This window comes from Nerophis lumbriciformis, linkage group LG27, assembly GCF_033978685.3.
Source record: "Nerophis lumbriciformis linkage group LG27, RoL_Nlum_v2.1, whole genome shotgun sequence".
Lineage (NCBI taxonomy): Eukaryota > Metazoa > Chordata > Actinopteri > Syngnathiformes > Syngnathidae > Nerophis > Nerophis lumbriciformis.
The window spans coordinates 10931808-10945558 of NC_084574.2; the positions used below are offsets into that span (position 1 = coordinate 10931808).

General features: G+C 40.5%; 1 protein-coding gene across 5 annotated transcripts in view; it reads left to right on the plus strand.

Annotated features, from left to right (window-relative positions):
• Window positions 1-1410: 1410 nt before the first annotated feature.
• The window catches only part of arhgap10 (Rho GTPase activating protein 10), a 184494-nt gene continuing 172153 nt past the window's right edge, over window positions 1411-13751 (plus strand). For 4 of the 5 annotated variants that reach the window (XM_061922885.2, XM_061922881.2, XM_061922886.2 and 1 more), the window contains exon 1: window positions 1411-2175. In XM_061922885.2, the coding sequence (XP_061778869.1) occupies window positions 2022-2175 (154 nt within the window). In that variant the 5' untranslated portion in view covers window positions 1411-2021. The remainder of the gene's footprint in view (window positions 2176-13751) is intronic. The other variant, XM_061922883.2, reaches the window with a different exon arrangement.

The window sequence follows — 13751 nt, forward strand, 5'->3', positions numbered from 1 at the left end:
ACTCTTGTAGTATCTATATAAAGTAATATACATTAGCCTAATGTTAAAATAATGAAAAAAATAATAATTAAATATATTTGTTTTATTGTATTGTTACATTAATAGCTGTTGTATTATTATAGGATGGCTTGTTAAACATTTCATAGGATTTTCAGAGGGAGGAAAAACTAAGACATTTAATATAAAATGTAAAATGAAGAAAAAAAATGGTTAAAAGCCATCGTCCCGGGGAGCATTTCATTTCGTCCCGTGCATTTTTTTAAATAATAATAATAACAATGAATAATTTTTAGTCTTTGTTAGCCGTTTGTGAAGTTTTTTTCGCTCGCGTCCTGTGCATCTCCTGGGGGCTAAGCCCCCCCTGTTCTTAAAAGCTAGTGACGCCCCTGGGATGTAGATATCTATCTATCTATCTATATATATATATATATATATATATATATATATATATATATATATATATATATACATACTTGCCAACCTTGAGACCTCCGATTTCGGGAGGTGGGGTGTGGGGGCGTGGTTGGGGGTGGGGCGGGGCGTGGTTGGGGGCGTGGTTAAGAGGGGAGGAGTATATTGACAGCTAGAATTCACCAAGTCAAGTATTTCATACACATATATATATATATATATATATATATATATATATATATATATATATATATATATCCTGAAAATATGCAAACAAAACTGTGTTTAGATAATTGATACTTCAAACTTGCATAAATAAATATTAAGGAATATAACATAACTTGGCTTCTGAGAGTTTCAAAATGTAATGAATAAAATGCTAAAGTTGTTGATGAACAAGCAATTATTTTAATAATTAAATATGGTCATTTAAAATGAATTATTATGATGATTTAAAATCAATTATTATGTTTATTTTAATGTATAATTCTATGACTGGATGTAATAAGGAGTCACAAAAAAATACAAATCAAAATACAATTAATTTTGATGTTTTTAGCAAAATATAGTAAAAACGTATTTATTTTTTTATTTTTTTTTAAGTTAATAAATATATTTATTTTTAGGTAAAATAAACATAATAATACAATTTATCTCTAGTCTGGATGATTTACTTCTTGTCACCCTGTTGTCCTCCCGTCATGAAAAAAGGCTGTCCTCACTCAGGTCCGCATGGAGCTGGAGGGGGCGTGGCTTCCAGCTCCGGCTGGAAATTGGGAGATTTTCGGGAGAATATTTGTCCCGGGAGGTTTTCGGGAGAGGCGCTGAATTTCGTGAGTCTCCCGGAAAATTCGGGAGGGTTGGCAAGTATGTATATATATATATATATATATGAAATACTTGACTTGGTGAATTCTAGCTGTCAATATACTCCTCCCCTCTTAACCACGCCCCCAACCACGCCCCACCCTACCCCCGACCACGCCCCCACCTCCCGAAATCGGAGGTCTCAAGGTTGGCAAGTATGACGCATGGCCCCACCACTGAGTTATAATATACGTCTATTAACAAGCTCATTGGTGTGTTTAGTGGGACAAGCGGAAGACAAAGTTGGAGAAAATGCGGTAGTTTATAAATGATTGTTTCCGTGCGGCCCTGAAGCAAATGCGTCATATTAATGCGCGTTGTGAAGCAAGCCGCGAAAAGCCAACGCGGAAGTGAAGTCCCTATAACTGTTTGGCTGTTGCTGCGCACTCTTTGGTAGAAGTTCGCCTCCACGCACACACACACACACATGTCAGCGGAGTTTGTCCGTCTGTCACTTTGCGAGGCGCGTTTGCAGACAACATGGACTCCACGACTTTCTGACAGCCGCGTGGGAACGACTTCCGACGCTTTTTTTTTTTTTGTTCCGACACGCCATATGTGGCGTCTCCTGTCCTCGCATTTTGGACAAGCGACGTCCCCCGTGCTAACCCCCCGCTAGCACCTAGCTCGCTATGCTATCTGACTCCTGAAGTGCATCATTGCTATTTTAGTCGGCCTTTATTTATTTGACTTTTTTTTTTATTCCCGCCAACAACAAAAAAAAAGAAAAAAAAGTGGACGAGATGGGACTGCACCCGCTGGAGTTCAGCGAGTGCTACCTGGACAGCCCCAGCTTCAGGGAGAAGATCAAGGCTCACGAAGCCGAGCTGGACAAAACCAACAGGTTCATCAAGGAGCTCTACAAAGATGGCAAGAACCTCATCAACGCCACCAAGCGTGAGTGACGTCATCACTGTCTTTCCTCTCAGCTGTTTCTTACTCAGGTGCATGCATAATAATGTCCTTTTATGTACGCTCGAATTCCACCAAGGGCCCCCGTTTACACTAAGCCGGATAAAGTTACCCAGGGTAAATCCCACCTAACCTTATCCTTGTCCACACACAATGGTCGTTTAAGACCCCGCCGGCGCAAGGCGACCTAATACGCATGCGCGGAAAATGCACACGTCATAGTCACCTCCAGTGTTGCTTTGTGTGCAAGTTCTTAATTTAAATGTACCTTATCTGAACAATATCCAGTGTTGTGGTGTTTCAATGAACTGGAATCCAGTGTGCTGTGGGGCCCTATTGTAGTGAATCACACCTGAGTCATCATAAACTAATCAAATCTTTATTAGACACGTAAACAATGTGATAAAGAACATTTTACAACAATCAAACTAGGGATGTAGATATCTGGTCAGGACACTCCTCACTCTTTTGCCTTCACCTTCATTGTCCATTCCTTTTTGGTGACTTTATATACCCTGGACCTAGACCAGGCCTGGGCATTTATTTTGACTCGGGGGCCACATTTAGAGAAAAAAATGTGTCTGGGTGCCGTCCATCCATCCATCCATCCATCTTCTTCCGCTTATCCGAGGTCGGGTCGCGGGGGCAGCAGCCTAAGCAGGGAAGCCCAGACTTCCCTCTCCCCAGCCACTTCGTCCAGCTCTTCCTGTGGGACCCCGAGGCGTTCCCAGGCCAGCCGGGAGACATAGTCTTCCCAACGTGTCCTGGGTCTTCCCCGCGGCCTCCTACCGGTCGGACGTGCCCTAAACACCTCCCTAGGGAGGCGTTCGGGTGGCATCCTGACCAGATGCCCGAACCACCTCATCTGGCTCCTCTCCATGTGGAGGAGCAGCGGCTTTACTTTGAGCTCCCCCCGGATGGCAGAGCTTCTCACCCTATCTCTAAGGGAGAGCCCCGCCACCCGGCGGAGGAAACTCATTTCGGCCGCTTGTACCCCTGATCTTGTCCTTTTGGTCATAACCCAAAGCTCATGACCATAGGTGAGGATGGGAACGCAGATCGACTGGTAAATTGAGAGCTTTGCCTTCCGGCTCAGCTCCTTCTTCACCACAACGGATCGATACAGCGTCCGCATTACTGAAGACGCCGCACCGATCCGCCTGTCGATCTCACGATCCACTCTTCCCTCACTCGTGAACAAGACTCCGAGGTACTTGAACTCCTCCACTTGGGGCAAGATCTCCTCCCCAACCCGGAGATGGCACTCCACCCTTTTCCGGGCGAGAACCATGGACTCGGACTTGGAGGTGCTGATTCTCATCCCAGTCGCTTCACACTCAGCTCCGAACCGATCCAGTGTGGGTGCCGGTATATCTATTTTTAGGAACACTAATACAAAACCTCACAATAATGTCTGATTGAATGCTAAAAACGTTATGACAGACCGCCTTAAAAAAACGTAATGGAATTTTTCATTTTTCTATGAATGATAAAACACTGAATATTGACAAAATATGAAAGTCACACCCCCTTTCAATCGACATATTTTACAATCAAGTGAAACGCAACAAAAATGCAAGAAACAGTGAAATATGAACGCGAAGGGTACAAAATAAACCCACCTACACTCTGATATATCTGATACATCACTAAGCTTTAGAACTTTGTTGTGAAAATCTCCTTCCGCGTCTGTGGAAACGCTTCCCGCCCACACTGTTTGGTTCCTCGTCTGAGCTGCTGTGACGTAGATTACCATAGTAACTAATTATATGACCATAGTAACTAATTAGATGACCATAGTAACTAATTAGATTACATTAGTAACTAATATATCACCCATAAGCGCAGATTCCAACCATTGAAGTACTTTGTATAGTTCAAGACTTACGGTCATTAGAAAACATGACTGCGCATCATAATGGAAGCTACACTTTCCATCTTAAACATCTAAAAAAATTATTTGGGAATGTCCGGTGGGCCAGATTGAAAAGCTTAACGGGCCGCATGTGGCCCCCAGGCCTTAATTTGCCCAGGTCTGACCGAGACGTTGAGTCCGCGACATACATGGGCGGACAATAACTGATACAGTCTGCTTTGCCAGTCCAGAAGCATTCGCCGTTTTCCGTAGTTTTCCCTCGACGGCCGGGTAATACAAAGCACACGCTACCTTTTTTATCACATCCAAGGGAGCCCGCATTCTCGTTGTCTCTCCTTCGACAAATGGACCAAGTTTTTCGCTAAGTAGAATCACAGCTGACCTGAACATTGGAAAGTTCTCTTGCCGTCTGAGAAGTGTTGTATCCCAAATAGCTGCAATCGCTTTCTCCTCAGGTATTCATGTGTGATTTCCACAAGCGCCTGTACAGACGGAAGGAGAAACACCTGGCTTGTCTGGATGACTCGCCTCCATATTTCCAGTGGTTAGCTCCGAGTTACGAAACCGCTTTATTATGAAGCTGGCTGTGGCGCGATCTTTCTGGCGTCACTTCCTCTCCGAACCCAGTTTGTAAAAGATCAATGAGTCCATACAAAGCTAAGTGCCGGAGATTCAAGAAATACACGGCGCACTTACCCGTGTAAAAATTTGTCCGAGGAGGCGAACCTTATACGCTGGTTTGGTGTGGCTGAAATGGCGCTTAGGCTAAATAATTATTTGTTTAAGGGGTTAAACGACTTAGTGTAGACATGGCCCAAGGCAACTGCGGCAAGTGCCGCGACCGCCCTCGTCTTTGACCAACATTTGCGGCAACAACATGCCGTGACCGCCCTTGACTTTTTACTTGTTAGTGGACGAGGAATGTAACAGTAAACAGTATAATGATAATTTGCGATACAATTCCCAACGGTTAGTAAAACCGTTTAATTTTTTAATTACCGAAAACCCGTCATTTATTAATGCATTTTAGGCAACACAAAGTCAGGCGCATGCGGTGTTTGGCTTGATAATCATGGCGGACTAACTACACAGACTTTGCTCGGGAGATTTCCCCTTGGAGTAAGCGGAGCCAAGCGCTTTGTTTAACGTCATTTTCCCTAGCTTACCGCCGTGTGTTTAACAGTGCACTGCCGTGTTTAGATGGAGACAGGTGTGGACAATATTGGAGACACTTGTCCCCACACTAAAAGTATACAGCAAAGGAGAAAACTATTTGATGTTTTGTAGCAGGCGATGTGTCGTGAACGTTGTCACAACTTGTTTATAAAGTCTTTACTTTGTTTACTGGTATGTTCACTCCTCCTTTATTTAACTGCAAACTGTATCAGTGTTCAAATAACATCAATACTAGCTATAATGTTTTGTCATCTCATCGAACTGAACGCAGGCTGTGAAGATTGTTTATTCACTGTGAGAGGTATCACTCCAGGTTTTTTTTTTGTTGGTCAAACTGTTGTACTGAAACACTAGGGAGGTGTTGGAGAAGAACAAAGCTTGTTTATTAGACTTCATTTTCATTAGCCAAACCACTTTGTGTTTTATTTTGATATCAAAAAGTAAACACCATGTTTATTTTACATTTCTTGTGTTTTTTTTCATGTCACAAAGGTGTTACTTCAAAAATCATTAATGTGACACATCATTTTGTTAATGTTTTATTGTGTATAGTTAATTCCTATATGACATATTTCTACTCAAACTCTTAATGGATCTGTCCCGATACAGCATCTACATGTACATATGAATATACATCACTTTAAGAAAATAAATAAATAAAAACTCTCTCCATCAAAATGTAAAAATAGAGATAAAGGCATCATGTAATGACAAAAAGCTGACATTTTGATGTTACTACAGAATAAAAAAATAATATTTGTCTATAAATATATGGATAACGTTTATCCATAGTCTTATTGGATATTACAAATGAGATGATGGTATTATTATTATTAGCCTTTATTTAACCAGGTAAAATCCCATTGAGATCAAAGATCTCTTTTCCAAGGGAGACCTGGCCAAGAGGGCAGCAGCAAGGTTACATTAAAAACAGTAAACAAATACATAAAACATCACATTTACAACATTAAAACTTGCTCACATGACACATGTGCATACAGACAAGGTAGACTGCAATCCTTTCACAGAAGCTTTAAACTCATTCAACGTAACTAGGGTTTGAAGTTTAATGTTCGATTGTAGGTTATTCCAAGCCTTTGGTGCTGAAAACCTAAATGCTTTCTTGCCCAGTTCAGTTCTTACTTTGGGGACGACAAATTGCAGAACATTCATTGAACGAAGATTGTGACTTCCTTGTTTCTTTGTTAAAAGACAAGACAGATAAGATGGAGTGATACCCAGAATGGTTTTGTAGATGAAAACATACCAATGATTGAGGCGTCGAGCACATAAAGATGTCCAGTTAACCATTGAGTATAACACACAATGGTGAGTAAGGGGAGCGCAGTTGGTGATGAATCTCAGTGCCCCGTGGTACACACTATCCAGCTTGTGGAGACAACCAGCAGTAGCATTCATGTACAACACATCTCCATAGTCAATAACAGGTAAAAAGGTTGTTTCCACCTATTTCTGTTTCACAGTAAAAGAAAAGCAAGACTTGTTTCTATAATAAAATCCCAGTAAAAGTTTCAGTTTTTTTTACAACATACTGAATGTGCTCCTTAAAACTCAAGTGGTCATCAATTAAAAATCCTAAATATTTAAAAGCAGATACTAACATAATTTGTTGCCCATTTCTTGTTAAAATGTTCTCACACAGTGATGATCTTACAGTTTTTGATGTGGTAAAGAGCATACACTTTGTTTTCTCTGCATTTAAAACCAGTTGAAGATAGCAAAGTTGTTCTTGTACTCTGTCAAATGCATGTTGTAGATATTTAAAAGCCTCAGCAAGAGTGGGTGCTGTGCAGTATATGACAGTATCATCAGCATAGAAATGGAAAGTTGTAATGAAAGTATTACGTCACACCCCAACACTGCTTTACCTAACAATCAGTAATCATGGTTTCAATATTGATAACAATAATCTTAATTATTACTTTGGCCATAATTGGAGGCCTGCATTGTATTAATCCATTTTGCATACTGATGTATCAGGGTTCAGGCACAGAAAAGGTCCAAAACCCAACACCATAAACGTGTATGTAACAGTCAAATGCTACAAAAACAAACAAAACAAGATTGAAAAAAAAATGTCCAAAAGACAAAAATAACTGCATGAGTGAAATGCTGCGATTTCATGGAAGGAAATGAAAGTTGACTAATCACATGGCGACTTAGTTGTTGTGTGTGTTTTGACGCCATTTTTTTCTGTGGTGGTCCAAATTTAATTGTGGCAGCCCACCACATTTATGTCATGTATGCTAACGTGTATTCCAAAGCAGTGTTTGTTGGACCGCAAGCTTTCCCTTGAAGGCCGCCAAAAAATATCTGTTTCTCAGTTGTAATGCACAATCTCAAAACCGACAGAAGAAGTTTGGAGCTAAAGTCATGCAGAAGTTTCTTAAGCGCAAAACTTACGACTAAAGTGGTGAAGCTGTATTGTTAAAAAGTTAAAGTTAACGTACCAATGGTTGTCACACACACATTAGGTGTGGCGAAATTATTCTCTGCATTTGTCCCATCACCCTTGATCACCCCCTGGGAGGTGAGGGGAGCAGTGAGCTCCGTGAATCCTCTGTGTGTAAGCTCGGGGTCCCGACAAAGATTGTGGATGACTAACAAGAGGGCTCACTATGTTCAGTTATTTCTACTGTTAAATAAACCTATATTACATATATCAAAATCAAGTACCTAATGTACTGTTTACTTGTTGAAATACTCTTTACAAAGCTCAAATGTACCCATATGACCACTTTGCTGCTGCCCAAAAATGATTCCAGAGAATATTTTGATACTGACACATCTCATCTCTGCATATTTTACTAGAATACCCTTATGGGCATTACATATATCAAAATCCAGTATCTACTGTACTGTTTACTTGTTGAAATACCCTTTTTAGAGCTGTAATCTACCCAAACGACCACTTTGCTGCTGCCAAAAATAGATTTTAAGGGTATTTCAACAAGTAAACAGTAGAGCAGGTATTTGATTTTGATATATTTAATGCTCATAAGGGTATTCTAGTCAAATATGCAGAGATAAGATGTGTCAGTATCAAAATATTGAAATACATTTTTGTCAGGCAATATTACATTTAATGAAAATGTTACATTAATGAATACATCCAAACACTTTATAAATATTTATGTGCAGGAAGAAATAACAGTTACAATTGTATGCATCTTCCAAACAGGAAAGTGGTTTTATCACATCAACATGGGACTAACAACAGTCCTTTTAAATCTCATTAATACCACAGAAAAAGGAAAACGGTCATTTTCCGGACACGATAAAGGCTTAAATAATGTCAAACACATAGCGTTACAATAATATGAAGATAAAGTGTCTGTCTCACACTTAGTAATCTGCTGTGGACAGACCAGGCCAAGCAATGCAGGTTTAGCGAGCGGTGCGCCAAGGAAAAACAATTTTTGGCAGGCAATCACATGTTGGCACAACACCGGCAAATATAAACAAAACAAAACACGGGCGGAAAGTGATAATCGATAATAAAAAAAACAAGAAGGCAGGGCCTGTAAAAAAAAAAAAAAAAAAAAAAAAAAATCCAGATCCTGGGGACGAACAGACTTCCGGAAATCCGCGTCCTTTCTGATTTCAATGCGTAAAAAGTAGGGGTGTAACGGCACACAAAAATTTCGGTTCGGTACGTACCTCGGTTTAGAGGTCACGGTTCGGTTCATTTTCGGTACAGTAAGAAAACAACAAGATATACATTTTTGGGTTATTTATTTACCAAATTTCCAAAATCTTCCATCAAAAATATTTTTCTTAGTGGAATATTTGATGTGAAGTAATCGGAACCTTGGATAGGTCAATAATTCATAATAACATTGATTTTGATTCAATATTATGTTTTGAGCAATGACAGTTTGAAAGAAAAAAAAAACAGCTTTGTTTTATTAGTCAACATTGCAACTTTTTCTAAATTACATTTAACCTTTAAGCTTTTTTATTTCACTTTTGTTATGTTTTTGTTTATTTTAATAGTATTTTCAGAATGTGCCGTGGGCCTTTAAAACATTAGCTGTGGGCCGCAAATGGCACACTTTTGACACCCCTGCTATAGATAATTAAAAATTAAATGTGATAAATCTATGGATAAAAAGCAGAGCCTGGCGACTCATGCGCGTTTATCATAACTCTCTCTCTCTGTCTCTGCCACTCTCTCACCAATGCTGCTGCGCGCACAATTTGTTTTGTTTTTAACCCCTTCTTAACCCTGAACGTACATTGAAAATACATGCAACCCTAACTCAAAATGCCGGACATTTGAGGCATTTAAGAAACTCCGCCCTGACAGCTCCGCAAAAGAGGACATGTCCGGTGAAAAGAGGACGTATGGTCAGTCTATCGTAGCCCGTTAGCTGCTAGCATGCCGTGTGTGCATTGTTTACACAACCTGCGTTACGCTACTTAATATGTCCGTGTGGAAACTCGTTCGGTACACCTCCGAACCGAACCGGAACCCCCGTACCGAAACGGTTCAATACAAATACACGTACCGTTACACCCCTAGTAAAAAGACACAAAAAGTGTGTTAACGCCAACATTGATTTAAGTATGTCAACTTAATTTTCCTTTTTTGTTCCATTACCGTATTTTTCGGACTATAAGTCACAGTTTTTTTCATAGTTTGGCCGGGCTCCAGTGCGATTTATATGTTTTTTTCCTTCTTTATTGTGCATTTTCGGCAGGTGCGACTTATACTCGGAAAAATACGGTAATTGACTTATTGGCTCATGCCTATTAAGGCTTTGTTTATAGTACGTGTAGTGTTGTATATGATGGCCCGTGTGGGATTTAACCGTCCTTAGAAACAACCCAATTGCTTGTGTTGCAAAAAAAAAAAAAAAACCTCACGTTTTGACCTCCAAACAATCCGGTGTTGCGACTATCTCTCTGACGTCGCGCTGTCCCGTACTCCCACATCTGGGAGGATGTCCCGCCATGGAAAGTCCTTGGCTCGGAGAGGAAACTTGCGGCTCGACGTGGGAAGTGACATGGATGTTGCCCACTCGAGGAGCAACATGCAGATGCGCTTCTGTTTCTCGGGGTTTTCCTCCCCAGGAAGCGTGTCCTGTCCGTACCCTCGCCGGTGTCCTCGAGAACCATGTTGGCTTCGTCTTTGGTTTTAAGATCAGTCAGTGTGCTTTGGCTGTGTGCTTCTTTCGCCGTAATCACATTACAACCTCTGCCAAGGAGCCACATCACAGTCCTTTCATTAAAATTGCATTAGCTGCGATCAGATGGACTCTTACGGGAGAAACAACATGGCTGCGGAATTGCACTCGTCACCGTTGGGGATCACACACATCTGCCTTGACCCACGTGGTCCGTTGTTGCCAGCAGGCTTTTCCAGCGTGACCTCACCCTTCCAGACTCGTTTTGAGGATCAGGAAGCGTCAGTTGAAGTAATGCGTGCTCGGCGGGCTGCAGGGGGAGGGGAGTTGTCCTCTGGCGAGGGCAAAAGGTCGGAGGTATGCGGGGCGGATGGAAAAGATGGGCGAGTGGAACAGGAAGGACAGTGGAAATGCAAGGCGCGCTCTGACCCACAGAGGCACGGTGGATGAGAGTGTACGAATCAAAACAAACAGCCACATCAGGCGGATGCGCAGGAGGACATCTTCACACCTTAAACCTTGACGTAGGAGTCCCCTTTCTGCTTTGTTTTAGACGAAAAGTCGCCCGGATGCATATCTCACAGGATGGAATTGTTTTTGACCTTAGTGTAATGTGAAGTGTCATTTGGCTTGCATCTAGCAATCATGGTTTTATATCTTCTCAAGGGACAGGACTTAAGAAATGACTTTTGGATGCACTTCAGAGTAGTCAGTGTACAGCTTGTAAAGCAGTATATACAGTGGAATAGGGTTGTCCCAATACTAGGGGTGTAACGGTACACAACAATTTCGGTTCGGTACGTACCTCGGTTTAGAGGTCACGGTTCGGTTCATTTTCGGTACAGTAATAATACAACAAAATATACATTTTTGGTTATTTATTTACCAAATTTGTAAACAATGGCATAACATACATATACCATACTTGCCAACCTTGAGACCTCCGATTTCGGGAGGTGGGGGGTGGTGTGTGTTGGGGCGGGGGCGTGGTTCTTATATATATATAAGAAATACTTGACTTTCAGTGAATTCTAGCTATATATATATTTATTTTATTATATATATATATATATATATATATATATATATATATATATATATATATATATATATATATATATATATATATAATATATAAGAAATACTTGACTTTCAGTGAATTCTAGCTATATATATATTTATTTTATTATATATATAAAAGAAATACTTGAATTTCAGTGTTCATTTATTTACACATATACACACACATAACACTCATCTACTCATTGTTGAGTTAAGGGTTGAATTGTCCATCCTTGTTCTATTCTCTGTCACTATTTTTCCAACCATGCAGAACACCCTTTCGCAGGTACCCAGAAAGGTTTCGAGTACCACCAAAAAAACTGAATCGCTGAAGACAGTATAAAAATCTGTGTTAAAGGTGTACAAATACTGTTTGTATAATAAGCATGTTATTTTTTTTACAAATGAGGGTTAAGAGTTCAGTTCTAAAAAAAAAAGGAAAAGAATGTGGCTTAAGTACAGTTTTTTAATTGAGCTGCTGCATTTTTTGGTTGGGTTGTTTATTTATTTTGAGTAACTTCTATACATTTCTAAAAGGGGAGGAATGTAATAGTGATCTATGTTTGTCTGTTGCCATCTCCTGGTGAATGTTGGCTATAGCGTACTGGGGTTACTTTCTGGTTGGCCAACGATTTACGCGGTGTTGCGCACCTGATGTCACTCAGGTCCGCATGGAGCTGGAGGGGGCGTGGCTTCCAGCTCCGCCTGAATTTCGGGAGATTTTCGGGAGAAAATTTGTCCCGGGATGTTTTCGGGAGAGGCGCTGAATTTCTGGAGTCTCCCGGAAAATCCGGGAGGGTTGGCAAGTACGTACATATACACACAGGCTCCATTGCCAGGGTTAGTGTGGTCAACATATATAAAATAAAAACTAAATAAGATAAGGCTCAGAATCGTTTCTTAACAAAACCTTTCTACATATAAAGTGCTTTTTTTGATTGATTGAGACTTTTATTAGTAGATTGCACAGTACAGTACATATTCCGTACAATTGACCACTAAATGGTAACACCCCAATAAGTTTTTCAACTTGTCGGGGTCCATGTTAATCAACATTAAACTGCCTCAAGTTGTTGCTCAGATTAAATAAAATGACAACATTTTTCTTCTACATATAAAAAGTGCAACATTAAATAGTTTCAAGTCAACTCAGCCTCAGATTAACTTTTCTTCCCCCCCCCCAGCCTGGCTAACTTAGCAGTAAGAGGATATATGGGCTCATTGTTCTTGCACCATAGAAGTGGGTCAAAATCTAGTTTTTAATGCAATATGGACTTAAATCTGCTGCTATAAAAACATTTGTTATTGCTTTAGCCCTGCCTGACTCGCCGAGGAGAGGCTGCTTGAATGCGGTGGTGACGCTTCAAATGGGTTAGCATGTTTGACGTGTTGTCAGAAGCATACCTGCTGCTGCTGAACAATGTCGGCAAACCTCCGTCCTCCATTGTTGTATCGCACCGAAGTGTTCCCAAACGGGAGATCTTAACGAGGCAGGAGGGTCTTCCACCGGTGGCTTTTACATGTTGTCCTAGCCCGGTCGTTGCGAGCATGCCGTGTGTTGTGCCTCGGTGTGCATTGTTTACACAACGTGCGGTACGCTACTTAATATGTCCGTGTGGAAACTCGTTCGGTACACCTCCGAACCGAACCGGAACCCCCGTACCAAAACGGTTCAATACAAATACACGTACCGTTACACCCCTACCCAATACCAATGTTTTGGTACCGGTACCAAAATGTATTTCGATACCTTTCAATACTTTTCTAAATAAAGAGGACCACAAAAAATGGCATTATTGGCTTTATTTTAACAAAACATATTTTCTTTTATTAGTAAGTAAGCAACCAAAGACTCCTAGTTAGTCTGCTGACGTATGCAGTAACATATTGTGTCATTTATCTACCTATTATTTTGTCTACATTATGAGGGACAAGTGGTAGAAAATTAATTATTAATCTACTTGTACATTTACTGTTAATATCTGCTTACTTTCTGTTTTAACATGTTCTATCTACACTTCTGTTAAAATGCTAAAAAATATCGACGTAATCATGGTAGTATCGACTAGATAAGCTCCTGTACTTGGTATCATTACAGGGGATGTCTGGTGTAGATCCACCCATGGCGTTTGTTTACATTGTGACGCTGATGAGCTATTGTATCCTCCTACGGTGTGTAGTGAAGCATGTTTTGCTATTCCTCGTACTGCAGTGATAATGTAAGAAACTTACTTTATTTGTCGTCATGGAGGCGAGGAATAGTGATTTAGAAGTAGCTAAAACACTGTCGACTGCGG